At 42.5% G+C, this 15935-nt stretch overlaps 1 protein-coding gene across 3 annotated transcripts in view; it reads left to right on the top strand.

The window, feature by feature from the left end:
- Positions 1–15935, top strand: part of LOC109404634 (POU domain protein 2) — a 415841-nt gene that overhangs the window by 49523 nt on the left and 350383 nt on the right. For all 3 annotated transcript variants that reach the window (XM_062849023.1, XM_062849022.1, XM_029864382.2), the window contains exon 2: positions 3953–4432. In XM_062849023.1, the coding sequence (XP_062705007.1) occupies positions 4069–4432 (364 nt within the window). In that variant the 5' untranslated portion in view covers positions 3953–4068. The remainder of the gene's footprint in view (positions 1–3952; positions 4433–15935) is intronic.

Below are 15935 nucleotides of genomic sequence, written 5' to 3'. Positions count from 1 at the left end.
GTAGTTTCTAATGTGGTGTGAGCCTATTTTCTTGCTAACCGTTTATCAGGTTATCGAGAAAGCCGCGATTTGATGTGTCGCGTGCGACGAATTTCGCGCCAACCCTTCTATGGGGCTGGCAGCACCCTCTCAGAATCGAACGAAATTTTGTGGGCATAAACAATAGGTCTTTCTAAGCAACTTTGCATATTTTGTTTTTCGAAATTTTTCAAGAGTAACATTTGAAGAGGGCCTAATTTTTTTTCAAAGATTTTTTTCAAATCGATGTAACTCAAAAATGACAAGACCTACAAAAAAGTGTTGTATGGCGGACTATCGTGAAATTCCATGAAGTTTTTTAGAAAAATATCCAAAAAATACAAAATTAATTCCTACACTGAAAAATAAAGGTTTTAAAAATTTAAACCGATATTACAAAAAACCCTATGTTTTTAAATTGATGATTTTTTTTCTGGAGAAAGGTATTTCAATTACCTACATTTTCTCCAAACAATGTTGCTGTGACATATTTAAGGGAAAAAAGTTTTTCTAACAAAAACTTTTTTCATGTCCACATTGAGTGAATATTTTTCATCGTGTTTTGTGCCAACATGGCCATATATACATGGGTTCAGTAGGCTCTCATCAACCAATGAAACTTTATGGATGTTTAAAAAATTGTTGAAGAAGCAATTTTGCATAATCTAACATTTATCTAGACTACCATTTGAAAAGGGCGTATTAGGGTGGCCCACACTTATATGAAAAACATAAAATTCGAAAAATGACAAGTCTTACCTCCTGTATCGATTGTTTTGGACTCCCAGGAGCTACGTTCAGCATTTGAGCGAAAACGAGTTAGTCTAAAGGATGATACACAAATTATGTCACGCAAAATACGTCTTGTTATTTTTGAGTTACATCGATTTGAAAAAAATCTATGAAAAAAATTAGGTCCTCTTCAAATGTTGCTCTTGAAAAATTTCGAAAAACAAAATATGCAAAGTTGCTTAGAAAGACCTATTGTTTATGCCCACAAAGTTTCGTTCGATTCTGAGAGGGTGCTGCCAACTGTTGGTCGAGTTGGCGCGAAATTCGTCATGCATGGATTTGGTTCACTTTATTATTTGGCTACTTCCGGCGGGACACCCGGAACCGGTTCTGGAACACTACCGGTTCAGATATGGTCTGAGAGTATTTTCCAGCATACCGTTCATCAGGTTATGGAAAATGCCGCGGTTTTATGTGTCGCATGCATAGGGTTGTAGCATTTTCATATCTGGCCCCTTCCTGGGGTACCGGTCCGGAACACCTAAATGGTCATAACTCCGGAACGGCTGGTTCGATCCGAACCATTTTCAATAGGAAACAATGGGACCAGATTCCGCGTCGAATGAACCGTCGGTCATTAAAATCGGTTGAGGTTTACTGCCAAAAAGTGATGTGAGTTTTTTGTACACACACATACACACATACACACATACATACACACACATACATACACACAGACATCACCTCAATTCGTCGAGCTGAGTTGATTGGTATATGTGACTCGATCCTCCGGGCCTTCTATCAAAAATTCATTTTTGGAGTGAACATATAGCCTTTCCAGTACACTTAGTGTACGAGAAAGGCAAAAAAAAAAATTTCATTCAAAAAGGAGTTACTAAGGGGTGAGTGAGCTCAAAAAAGTTCGATTTTAGGACCCGGCCCCTTGTTGTGAATGACCCATTAGCCTTTAATCAGCCATAAAGTTACATTCCAGCATTGTGGAACTTTGAAGTGTATTTTGTCATGCGAAGCAGATCTTTTGGGCACTTGGGTTATCCAACAAAACATCCTTGAAAACCAACATTTCATAGGGGTTGTTTGCGTTTGTACAATAACAGTCCTGTTCAACGACGCAGGTTGAACTTGCTCGAAGTTGCTGCATCCTACTCTCACCCATTTGCCAACAAACGGGTAAGAGCAGAATGCAGCAACTTTGAGCAAGTTCAACCTACGTCGATGAACAGGCATAACAACAATTGTAGGTTTCTAACTACCTACTCTATTCTCATGCCTACTACGATCTCTCAAATATCCTACAAATATCCGAGCAGTTACTTTTTATCACATAAACTATATTCAGTATACATACAATGGTTAGAATTTTATCTAACAATTGCTCTGAAAAGTTATGTACATGAAACTCACGTATCGTTTCCACATCTTGTTTTGGATATAAATGATGCGTATCTTCTGGATACGCTTCTAGCTGTACGTATGTTTCCGCCTCTCACACATCCTAAGACCCACACGAAGCAGATCCGGGTACTTTACAGTCCGAAAATAGCTTATTAAAATATGAATAAATTACCCATTCAAAGAGAAAAAAAAATGGAAAACAATATTCATGAGATCATCCCACAATTTAAACTCCAAAGCTCATCTTCGGTCGGTCGGTGGCGCTTACCTCATAGAGAGAGCGCGCTCGGTCCGTCAAGCAGGTGAACCATGGCCTCCTTGATGTAACCGAAATATAATTTATAAGCGTTTATTGCCCATCTATTTATACTTTTGTTTTTTTTTTCGACGGATTGGATTCCCTCCTTTCGGGCTTCCTTCCGGATGACCGCGGAATCCACTGGAAGATGAAGAAGGTTCCTTTGCCTGGTGTTAATTGAATTAATTATAGAGCCCGGGTCAGTGAAGAGAGTGGAGTAGGCTGTTTAGCGGTTTCGGGAAAAATTTTGGAGGGGAATGCGAGCCATCGATTGAAGTAGGCTACTTAATACCGGGTTCGATGGTTGGTGATAATTAGAGAAATGGGAAGAAATTACTGGGTGGTTGATGGAGATGTGATCTGGTCTGAAAGGAATGTTTTGAGCGTGTTCGCCTATTAATTATTCTCGTATACCAAACTTTTTTTACTCATAGACGAGTCACCTATGACATGAATAGTATATGAACTAAACTGAACTTCTTCTTCCAACTAGGACAAAGCCTGCTTCTCTGCTTATGCTCAAACGGCGTTCTCCTTGCTAAAAAAAAAATACAAAACGATACCACTGCTGGATGTCCGGTACATCCAGTTGAAAGCCAACAATTTTGTTTCCATGGTACCGGAATTCGTACAATTTTGTGAGTTCAATCCGAATTATCGTTTCCAAACATTCGTTCAGGCACGATGACCAAACGTATCCTATGCAAGGGGGAGTCACTGAGCACATCTTTACTTGCGCCAATTATTTTCAGTGTGCCACCAGGTGTTGAATTGTGCCTCAGTGTGCCCCGAAGTGCTACTGCTTGACGATTCAGATTTTGCTTGGCAACTACCAAGACAACCAACTGTTTGTTTTCATTTTGCAGGTCAAATGCACATGGTTGCCTAGTTTTTTCACCCAAACTCAAGTGTCAAAATTGTGCCTCAGAGTGCCTCGGTGTGCCACACAGCGTATAAGGCGGTGTGCTTGGCACCTCTTGGCACAATGTTCCAAGCGACTAGCCCCTTGATCCTATGGCCTCTCGACCATTGGAGGATTGCGCCAATCTTATCTTAAGGTCCCATTAGACGTGACAAATATTTGGCCAAACAAGCCCAACAAATGACCAACACAACGTGAATCATAGCAACCTTGGATAAATGTCGGACTTCAATGGCAAATATTTGGCATAATGACAAACAGTCTAATGGCACCTTTAGAGTCAGTGATTAACCTTGAATCTCTGTGCTTTGGCAACGGACGGGAAGAAGGCCTTTATAACGAATATAGCGTAGTAAGCCATGACTTTTGTTTAAATTAATTTTCACTTTCTGTTCACACGTCAAATGAACAAGTCATTTCTTTTTCATTCTGAAGATACAATAGGTTATGGGCCCAGCACGCAGTCAGCGATCTAGGACTGTACCACCTACAATTTTTTGTGACTTCCTTAATGCTAATGCTAACGCAGATCATTGATATTGTCGTTTATTCTCGATTGTTTTCAGATTGACAATTGACGTCGACGTTTGATAGTGCGATAAAACAAAATGATGAAATTCTGAAGAATCTAAAAAAGGCTAAGTAGTGAAATCGGTGCAGAATCGCAGCAACCCAGCTGATTATGCCGCTTTTGGTTGCCCAGCGAAGTGCGGTGCATGGAGTGGCCTTAGACCACCAATTCAATCAAAGCTTTTATCAGCACTATCAGCCATTTGAGACGGACATCATCAGAACGTCGTCGCCGCCGTCGTCGGAACGAGTCCAATTTACCAAAATAGACCATCCATCGTCGTCGTCTTCGTCGTCATCGGCGTCATCAGCTCAATCTCAGTCGTCGCCATCAAACGCCGTGGATTGTCAGCCGCGGGTGTCGGAATTTACCATGTCCAAATTCAAAGCCAGCTCCCGACATCCACTGTACCGTCAGTACTATGGCGGCAGTGGGCCAGACGAATCCCCACCCTACGAAAAGCAGGAGGAACAAGGTAATTGTCAACAACCAACCAACTCTCGATTCGCTCAGGTAGATAAGACAGAGCTGTCAAAACAAGGCATTTTCACAAGGCCTGCTACGTGACGAGTTAGCGTTGATCGTTATCTTGTAAAATCTCCTCTCTAGGTAGGCCATGGCAGGGAAGAAGAAAGCCGCCCGATCAAAGTAGCTCTATATTGCGAGGTACTCCTATTAAGGTGCCAAGGAACCATAAACTTCTTATAAATCATCATTAAGTCAATCAAATAATCGTTCTAAAATCGGTCCCCTCTCGAAAGCGTGCCAGAGAGCGAGAAAAAAAAGGACCGGCAAAGATTTGTTTAGCTCAAGGGGCAACCCTTTCAAATGCCATCACCACATCTCAAATTCCACCCTAAAGAAAGAAAACGAAAATCTCACGCACAAGAAAGGGAAGATGCCTTTTGTCGCGTGCGGTGTATACGACGATGGCGTGTGACATAAAAAAGGAATAAGCTACCCCACACGCGGGCCCCTGGATAGATAAGTGTTTTTTACTGGAAGGAGAGAAAAAAACGCTCGGTGCCTCTCGAAAGGGGTGAAGTTTATGATTTATTTAGCAAATTCTTTGAGCAGAACGGCGCCTGATGCTTTCAACAGAGCTCAAGTGCGTCAAAGACGACAAACTTCTGGGGTATTATTGAATTATGCTAGGGTGATGGATGCTACCTTGATCTGACGTTTGATTACAAACCCGCAAATGAATAGACAAGGAATCAATGTTCAGTGTTCATTTTAATCTACACCTTGTTCACAGGTGCATGATGTATTTTAGTTTTGAGTGAATTACATCGAAAACATGAATTTTAGACAACTGGATCAGAGTAGGCGACGCCCCTGTTTCGGGATACCTATGTTATGTCCACTCAAAATAGTTTAGTATGTTCTCCATACATGAGTGGAGTAGACTGGAAAATTGCCCTGCTTACTACGATGACAGCATTGGCAAGCAAAAGAATTGTAAACACCGTCGCGATGATAGAAGGGTTGCTCTGGCCTACTAGGATTCGTACATGGCGAACCAGTTGGATACCGACCCGACGCAGTCAGTCACGGTCTTTATTTGATTTGTACAAAGTCAACCGGAATTAACAATTTGCGGAACCACAGTATGCGGGGGTGCATACATTATGTGGTGATTATTGTTATAAACAACAAATGGGCGAAAGGCTGTTTTGCGGTTGGAAAACGATGCTACAAATTGTTTTCCTTGTTGATGTTTCACAATATGAGTTTGAATTGTTAAACATTGCCTTGACGAATCAAGAACGGGTAGAAAGGCTACGTCCTGTAGTAAGCAGATTTTTTCCTGGAATTGAAGTTTTTGAGATTGATTCGCGTGAAACCTAAAAACAGTTTGCAATAACATTCAGCCCTATTAAGAATACTTTATCTTTTATTGTAAATCGAATAAATTCAATGATTGGTAAAACAAACTCAACGTGGAAGCAACATTGTTGATGAAAACCAGGTAATTTAAAGCAGATAAGGTAAACACACGTTCTTAAAACTCTGTTAGATTTATGATAGCCGAGTAGGCCGAGCAACAATGATTGCTTCCTAGATAACACATTTTGCGTGTGGTCTCCTTTAGCAACCAAGTAGCTACTTCCGCTAAGCAGAAGCCAACTATGATTTTGTTGTGAAGCGATTTGAATTTGCATGTACCACGCGTCTCGTTTTAAGCTAACCACAGCCGTCTGCGATTGGGTTCCTGCTCAACTGCTGGCATAATTAAAACATCGTTAGACATTGGCAGTCTTACTTACTAGAGTGTAGCCTACCTTAAGCATTCGTTTTAAGTTCTATCGTTTTTGCTCAATCGCATCGCATGGCATATCTGAACATGTATCAATCTACATGAGGAAAGAAAAAAAAAACGCATTGGCATCCGCAATCCAACAAGCTCGAAAACATGGAATCCGTCATGCAAAATCATGTTAATTAGCTCTCATTACATTTTGAAAATATTCTCGCAAACTGAGCCGAGTGCCTGTTTCTACACTTCTGTGAGCTGAGCGAGCAGTCATCATAACTCATGCGCTTGCGGCGGCGCTTGGTGTCAGTTGAAACGATTTATATTTGTGAATAAAAAGTGGCTAAAAATTATCATAACGAGCTGCGCAACATACTGGCTCAGGCTCTGCAATGATTCGTCAACAGCCAGCATGGACATATCACGCAGGCGCAGTCTTACCAGCAGTCCGTCAGTTCAGTAAGTAAACAAATAATTAGTAGGAATTTCAACCCTATCGAACCGAATCCATCTGGCTCCACATCACACTCCACTCATCAAAAGTGGCAATTATACCGACCAGTCAATGCACAGTGGGTGAATTGCGACTCTTTAACGCCATATTTTACGTTTCTTTGTTATTTGATTGGTATGAAGTTTAGCCTGCATAAAAGTATGTTCTTTGATAGTTTGGTATGTCGCCAGGATAGTTATCAAAAGCTTTTCAGAAATTGGGTTCTTTAGGGGTATCCAGATTATTTCATAATCGGATTCTCCGCCCAAAAATTAGTCGAAATCCAAAATTTCATAATTTTTGGAGTCCAGGAACTGTTTTTAAAATGCATTCAAAGTTTGAATGGGGAAATTTTTTTGTTAGGGTCGAACTGTCACTTTATCGATTGAACTGTCATTTTATCCACGAAAATAAAAACTGTTTTGTTAATTTAACCACCAAAACAAAGGTAATGGAATCCAATAAAATCACTTTCAACTCAGAAAAATGAGCTCTTTCGATTAGGATATAGAAAATAGCAATATTTTATTCACTAAACAACCCAATTCAGAATGTTTTCAAATATCACGCCAGCATAATCTTCATACCCTTCTCGTATACTACTCAATAGTTGGTAATAGATCACTACTACACCGACTCAGAGTTCCCCGGCGGTAGAAGATCTTTCGAAACCGTTTTATCCAGCAGACGCCACGGTCAGTTCTGCGATTCCGGATGAGGTCATCCTCCGGATCATACACTCCCGTGCAAAAGTTTGGGGTCACCCCCTCAAAAACATGGAAATGTTTTTCGGTCATATCTCAGTCATCTTTCATTTAATCCAGTCGTTCTCAGACTCTATCGAAAGATATAGAGTTAGATTTGATTCGTAGGTACTTTTCACTAATTTTATATGAAACTTTCAGTATAAAAAGTTAACCTAAACTTACATGTTTTTCCTAAACCTTTACGAAAAATTGTTTTCCGTGTAATTCAAAATTGGGTCGACCAAATTTTAAAATTAAAGTGGCATTAGAACCCTATTTTTATCCTCTTTGAGGGCCATTCATTAGATTTTAGCGGAAACATTCATAGCATAATTTAAATTGTCGATTTAGGTTTACACGTCACCGTGCAAAAGTTTGGGGTCACCTCTTAGGATGCTGCATCTTGCAAAAGTTTGAGGTCACCTTCCAAATGAAGTCTGAGTCGGATTTTTGTTTAAACCGTCAATTTTTTTTGTGCAAATTCAATTCTTTCTTTGACAGTTGAATGGCAAGACACAGAAATGATTATGAAATGTTCATAAACTTAGTTCTAGACTAAATTAAGGTAGAAAATGGTGTATAAAATCCACACTGAATCAGCTAAGTTCGTTATATAAAATGCAAAAGAGAAAAAAAGTGAGATAAAAATGACTAATTCGTGATTTCTACCTTATATAACTGTAAGTAGGGCCCATATAGCCGAGGCGGTAAACGCACGGGTATTCAGCATGACCATGCTGAGGGTGACGGGTTCGATTCCCGGTCGGTCCAGGATCTTTTCGTAAAGGAAATTTTCTTGACTTCCTTGGGCATAGAGTATCTTCGTGCCTGCCACACGATATTACGCATGCAAAATGGTCATTGGCAGAGTAAGCTCTCAGTTAATAACTGTGGAAGTGCTCATAGAACACTAAGCTGAGAAGCAGGCTTTGTCTCAGTGAGGACGTTACGCCAAGAAGAGAGAGAGAGATAACTGTAAGTGTTAAAACCACAAATACACCATTACCCCAAAAACCATTACAACGAGTCATTTCTTTGAATGTACTAATACATTCGGGATTTCGGGTTTTGGTGCAAAGCAAAGGGATAACTTTTTGATGAAAATGCCATTCAAATTAAAATATGTAACATTCCTGAAACTTATGGATTTTGGTGTAATTGTATGTTTGTGGTTATAACACTTGCAGTTATATAGAGTAGAATTAACGAATCAGTCATTTTTATTGCACCTCCACCCTCTCTCGCACTTTATATAACGAACTTAGCTGATTTAGTATGGATTTTATATACCATTTTCTACCTTAACTTAGTCTAGAACTTAGTTTATGAACATTTCATAACCATTTCTGTGTCTTGCCATTCAACTGTTAAAGAAAGAATTGAAGTTGCACAAAAAAAATTGACGATTTGAACAAAAATCCGACTCAGACTTCATTTGGAAGGTGACCCCAAACTTTTGCACGATGCAGCATCCTAAGGGGTGACCCCAAACTTTTGCACGGTGACGTGTAAACCTAAATCGATAATCTAAATTATGTTATGGAAATATGTTCCGCTAAAATCTAATGAATGATTCTCTAAGAGGATAGAAATAGGGTTCTAATGCCACTTTAATTTTAAAATTTGGTCGACCAAATTTTGAATTACAAGGAAGACATTTTTTCGTAAAGATTTAGGAAAAACATGTAGGTTTAGGTAAACTTTTTATACTAAAAATTTCATATAAAATTTGGGAAAAGTACCTACGAATCAAGTCTAACTCTCTATCTTTCGATAGAGTCTGAGAGCGACTGGATTAAATGAAAGACCGAAAAACATTTCTATATTTTTGAAGGGGTGACCCCAAACTTTTGCACGGGAGTGTAGGTAGCCGACGATCAAACTCCGATGCTTCTTCGTGGCACCACTCGGTCTAGTTCACAATGGTGGACATAGCCTACTCCGATGGAGACAATCCCGTCGATGGAAGTTCTATTGAAACCGACAGCTTCGACCAGTCAGGTGTTTATTTAGTCGCTTCTACTGTGCCTTTGTGCCTGAAACACTTGAAGTCTTCTTCCAGTTCGATTCTGATGGAAATGGACAGTTGGACTGGCCATGGAATGAATGCCATCCTCAGCCTACTTGATTAGTTCCAAAACTACCACACAATCTATGACGTGTTACGCTTCCATGGACACGATCTGATATGCACTGGCTACTGCCACAGCCATTAGCCTGTACGTGTCATCCAGCCGCAACAGGTTCTTCTCTTATAGCTGTCCAGCCACCTAGACAGAAGACCCGTTTCGAAATACGGACGCCCACATGCTGGCAAGGACTTTTCTCGAACCGCTACTTATGGACGATCTGTTGGATCTGTAATCCTGGTCAACACTTGTGATCACATTATATGCCTTCTCGCAAGCGTAATCGACATAGCTTATGAACATTAGCTTGTGGTCGATCAACACCCCAAGATGCTCCATTTCTCTTCTCGAGTACGTGATGGTTCTCCGACTAAAACTTTGACCTACTGTACCTCTACCTTCCGATTGCTGAACAACAACACTTCGGTCTTGCGATAGACTAATCCCAGCTTCCTGTCGCACACCCAGTTACATATTACTACAGCCGCCGTGGTCCTTACTTCTATTTCACTCAGCGACTCTCCGATTACCATCAGCACAACCTCATCCGACAACCAAACCCAACAATCCGCACATCGTATTCCACAGCATCGAGGTTTGAGCGCTGTTATGCTCACAGTTTTTTTTATCTCTCACGTGTTTTGTAGATCAACGTTCGGTTTTGTAAATAAGTCTTCAGGATCCTGTTCTACAAGATACTGTGGAACCCTCATCCTATGTACGTATCCTATTGCCAACAGTGATTCCTTCTTCTTTTCTGTTTCATGGCTGCTTTATCTAGTTGTGGATTGCGTCAATTGCTGTTCTGGTTTTTCGAAGTCCCAACCACATCCTCGATTGTCCGTTTTTGCCGTCTGTACAACAACAACTGACCAGGTTTGATGACCTGGGTTGATGACCAAATGATTTTCTCTTGTGCGGCAAGAGTGGTTCTCAAGAGAGGAATGAGGCTGAGCACGGCTGTACATACACATCAAAAATCGATGGAGGGTTTCAGCAAAATATTGCTGAATTTTGCCGAGCTGAAGGTTTCAGTAAACATTTTGCTGAAATTCAGCAAAATTTTGCTGATTTGTTCAGTAAACTCTGCTGATCACCAGTAACGTTTTGCTGAAATTCAGCAAACTTTGCCGAAAGTTCAGCAAAAAAAATTGCTGAACCCTTCAGCTCGGCAAAATTCAGCAAAATATTGCTGAAAGCGTTAGGTGTGTATGCATGCAGGAGCTCTGCCGTTACGTGAATGCAAATCCTGGGGGATGTCAACACAGTTTCGAGAACAAGAATAAGATGTCCATCGACTCCACCCGAGAGGTGGCCTGAAAAGCTGAAGCTTAATTAGGCGGAACTCTTCTCACCGGGTATCCACTTCACATGTCGTCCATTATCCCGAGCATCTCGGAGAACTGCTTGTGTTTCAGAGGACCCAGATGCTTCGTTAAGATGTCTGCCAACAGAACTTCTGTAGAGCAGTACACAAACTTAATCTCCTTCTTTTCGGCCAGCTCGTGGACAAACTTCTTTTTGATGTCGATGTTTTATGACCATCGGTTTGACTTCTCAGTCTTCACGCAAACGCCATACATCCCTGGTTATTCTCATTCATAGTCGTTGGCTGGTTTTGAATCTCCCAGAAATACAGCAGAAGCTGTCGCAACCAGATGGTTCGACATACTCCCCCTAAATTGACGAGAGTGTTACGCACGGCTGTCACCAGCTCGTCCAGGACATCGCTCATGAAAGTCTCCTCATCCAAGGTCCCGTTAAGGTATGCCGTCTTAACGTCTAGAGATGGCGGACCACATGTACACGTTTTGCAGCTACTGTCAATCCCGAACTGTTGCGTGTGGCCTTGCGCCATAACTCTCGCCTTGAACTTTACCACCTCATCAGCTTCATTACGCTTAAGCTTGAAGACCCACTTGGATCATACCAACTTGCATTCTATTGGCAGCGGTACTAGGATCATAGGGACGATGAGAGTCCATTTCGTCAACCATGGCACTTCGCCCCTCTGGATGTTCAATTACCTCACTGTAACTTACGCGCTCTTCAAAAACACAGGCCACTATCTCCACGACGAAGTCGTTCAATTATTTCGGTATGACTCCCACGCTCTTCCTGCTTGACCGGTGGGTATCACCAGTAGTTCTTCTCCTTCATCCTGGAGTAGTTAGGAGGGCAGTAAAACTGCAGTTCCTTGGCCTTTGCAATCAAAATGGTCACGATCCGAGAAGGTACGTTGATGGCCATCAAGACGAAAAACCCGACAAAAGAGCTTTCGAAGCGTACGCTTGCAACCATTTCGATCTGACGAACTACAGCCACGGTCAAGGAAACTTGGGACAATTTGAAGCCTGAATTTCAGGACAACTAAGATTCCGTTAGTTTGGACTACTTCGGCAACTGACCGGAGTAAAGTTGGTAGATTGTGCTATGGTGGAGGATTACGTGCACCAGCTGATGTCCCCTAGTCACAAACTGGTGCGGATTGGTTTCGAAGTGAACGATTGGTGGATGTCCAGCATTCTGCTGATGGGCTTGACAAAGCGATACAAGCTCATGATCAAGGGCCTAGAAGCGTCCGAGATCCAGATGCGAGTGGATACGATACGTGCGAATATTCTGCAGGACGTGAAGTGGCCTGACGACTCTGTTGGAAGCGAATTTGGACGGGCGTTCTATGGCCAACTAGCCGGGTCACTACGCCAGCGAGAAGGTAAGATGGAACCGCGAGGACATCGCGGAAGAAGGCAGTGAACGGACGTGTTCGCGCGGCGCTTCCTTTTAACGGAGATTTGGCAGCATTTTTGTGGAATCTCGTGTTCCTGTGGACCTCCGTGCCAGCAACAGTTTTGAAGCCTTGGGAATTTGGCTTCACGACATGTGCGATCCCATGGAAATTCCTTCCATAGAAGGCAGCTTACTACTTAGTACTTCCTTACATTTGTCTACGATTGCAGCAGGAAGTTCTTCATCTATATTATCCGAACGTAGACGGCTATAGTGCTAGACTACTTCAAGTATTTTCAAGCCTCTACAGAGACCCAAACAGGTAAGCGGCTGAAGCGACTAAAACGTACCGAGTGCGTGAATCGTGACTGGAAGCAATATTTGAGGCAGTGCATTACTAAACCGCATAGCCCGAAGCAAAATGGTCTGTTCGAACGGATAAACCGAACCATGTTGTCCTTATTGTCTTCTATTCGATGCAGAATTGGATAAACCGTTATGGACTGAAGCGCTTGGGACAGCTTGTTACCTCGTCAACCGTTCACCAACAAAAGGGCTTCAAGTGATTTCAAGGTATACGTGAGTCGAGATCGCGAAGCGATGGAAGAGTTGTTCCGCGCTAAGGACACACGAAAGTTCTATGAGAAGCTGAACCGCTCGCGCAGAGGCTCTGTGCCACAAGCCGACATGTGCCGAGATAATCACGGGAATATTCTCACAAGCGTGCGTGAGGTGGTCGAGAGGTGGCGGCAGCATTACGATATGCACCTCAATGGCGACGTTGCAAGTACCGAAGATGGCGTGGTAACAGATCTAGGAGTACGTGCGCAGGACGAAAGATTTCCAGCCCCCAACCTCCAAGAGATTGAAGAGGAGGTTAGCCAGTTAAAAAACAACAAAGCCGCTGGAGCAGATCAACTACCAAGCGAGTTACTAAAACACGGTGGAGAAGCACTGGTAAGAGCACTACACTGGGTCATTACCAAGATTTGGGAGGAGGAAGTGGAAGGTATCGTGTGTCCCATCAACAAAAAGTTGGCGACAAGTTGGATTGCGGGAACTACCACGAGATCAAACTACTGAGCGCGGTCTACAAGGTACTCTCTCAAATTTTATGCCACCGTCTGTCACCGATTGCAAGAGAGTTGGGCAATACCAGGGTGGATTCATGGGTGAACGCGCTACAACGGACCAGATGTTCGCCAGGTGTTGCAGAAATGCCGCGAATACAACGTGTCCACACATCACTTGTTCATCGATTTCAAATCGGCGTATGATACAATCGACCGAGAACAGCTATGCACGAATACGGATTCCCGGATAAACTGATACGATTGATCAAGGTGACGATGGATCGAGTGATGTGCGTAGTTCGAGTATCAGGGACACTCTCGAGTCCTTTCGAATCTCCCAGAGGGTTACGGCAAGGTGATGGTCTTTCGTGCTTGCTGTTCAACATTGCTTTAGAGAGGGTGTAATTAGGAGAGCGCGGATTAACACGAGTGGAACGATTTTCACGAAGTCCGTTCAGCTGCTTGATTTCGCTGATGATATTGGTATTATAGCTCGTAAATTTGAGACGATGGCGGAAACGTACATCCGACTAAAGAGTGAAGCCAGGCGAATCGGATTAGTTATTAATGTGTCGAAGACAAAGTACATGATGGCAAAGGGCTCTAGGGAGGAATCACCGCGCCCGCCACCCCGAATTTATATCGACGGTGATGAAATCGAGGCGGTTGAAGAATTCGTGTTCTTGAGCTCACTGGCGATCGCCGACAACGACACCGGCATTGAAATTCAAAGACGCATTGTGGCAGAAAATCAAGCTTACTTCGAACACCGCATAACTCTACGATCGAATAAAGTTCGCCGTCACACGAAGTTTCGAACGGAAGGTGTTGCGTACCGTCTACAGCGCAGTGCAGACGGAAGACGGGACTTGGAGAAGGCGAATGAACCACGACCACGAGCTGCAACAGCTGCTGAGAGAACCAACCATCGTACATATCGCGAAAATCGGGAGGCTACGGTGGCAGGTCACGTCATCAGGATGTCTACTAAAATGGTTCTCGAGAGTCATCCGACCGGTACAAGAAGACGTGGTACACAGCGAGCTAGGTGGGTCGACCAAGTGGAGGACGATCTGCGGACTCTACGCAGAGTGCGGAACTGAAGACAAACAGCCATGGACCGAGTGGAATGGAGACGGCTACTATGTAAAGCAGAGGCCACCCCGGCCTTAGCCTGATCGGTAAGGTAAGTAAGGTTGTCATTCCGTTCCAACCACACATGTTTCCCTTCAAGTTCCAAGTTTAATTCTTCCAGAAGTTTTTTTTTCAGTATTTCTCCAGTTTCTTCTGGTCCTGTGAATCCGATAAAACTTTCTTTTGAGATTAACCAGGAGTACCTTCTGGGATGCCTTCAAAAGTTCTTTCTAAGATTCCACCTTCTGAGATTCCTCAAGGGTTTTCACGGATTCCTCCATGGGCTTCTTTAGGAGCGCATTCAAAGTTTCCTTTTGAGGTTTCATCAAGACTGCCTTCTGACATCCCTCTGAAAAATTCTTCCGGGATTACTCCAGAAGTTGCTTACGGAATTCCTCCAAAAAAAAATCCTTCATAGATTTCTTCCTAAGATACGTCCAGGAACTCCTTCAGTGATTCCTCCATGAGTTCATTCCGGGATTCCTGCAGGGATTTCACCTAAAACTGCTGAAGGAGTACCTAAACAGATTCTTTCAGGAGTTGTTTTTCAAATTCTTCCAGAACTTTGTTTCTGAATTTTTCTAGAAGCTCCTTTCCTCTAGGAGGTCCTTTTGGGATTCATCATGCTATTCCTTCTGGCATTCTTTAGATTGTTGTTTTTCGATTCCTCCAGGAAGTTTTTTTTCTGAATTTGTTTAATAGTCAACCCACATTATCGTACAGCTAAGGCTTCACTGGCGTTTGAATGCACTGAAGTGCACTGGTAGCAAATCATGCGATCTAGTAGGCATGGCAAACGGTATCCACCTCAAACCTCAGTCGGCAACGTCAAAGTGGACGCAGAAGTCATCTTCCGGGAGCACCCGCTTGGTCGTAATAATCAGAGTTTTTTTTTTGTCTTTATTATAGATAATCAGAGTCACATGTAAAATCATTCGTTTTATTTTTTGGAATCCCTTCATCATTTCCTTTGACATTGCACCAGGGTTTAAGGGCTATTTGCAGTTCAGAAGGAATTTTTTGGCCTATCTTGATGCATCGGAAATTCCTTGCCTGAATCGCCCAAGAAACCGTTTTTATTCGATCGCAGTACGCAGTTGCTAAGGAATGACAATTCAAATGGCAGTAACTGTGGAAAGTTTCTGACAGAAATCGGTTCTTTTGAACACGAAACTGGGCTTTACTGCTGGGACTATCTAAGATCCTTCAGAAATTTCTATCGGGATTGTTTCAGAAACTCTTTCCGGGATCGCTCCAGGTGTTTCGTCTAAAATTTCTACAGATCCTTCAGAAATTCTTCCGGAAGTTCGTTCTAGAATTCTACCAGATGTTTTGATGGAAAATCATACAGTTGCTTATCATGGAACTCCTCCAGTAGACTGGAATCACTGTAGGAGTTCTGTACGGGTAACTTTT

This window comes from Aedes albopictus, chromosome 2, assembly GCF_035046485.1.
Source record: "Aedes albopictus strain Foshan chromosome 2, AalbF5, whole genome shotgun sequence".
NCBI lineage: Eukaryota > Metazoa > Arthropoda > Insecta > Diptera > Culicidae > Aedes > Aedes albopictus.
This window is presented reverse-complemented; position numbering and strand designations above follow the sequence as displayed.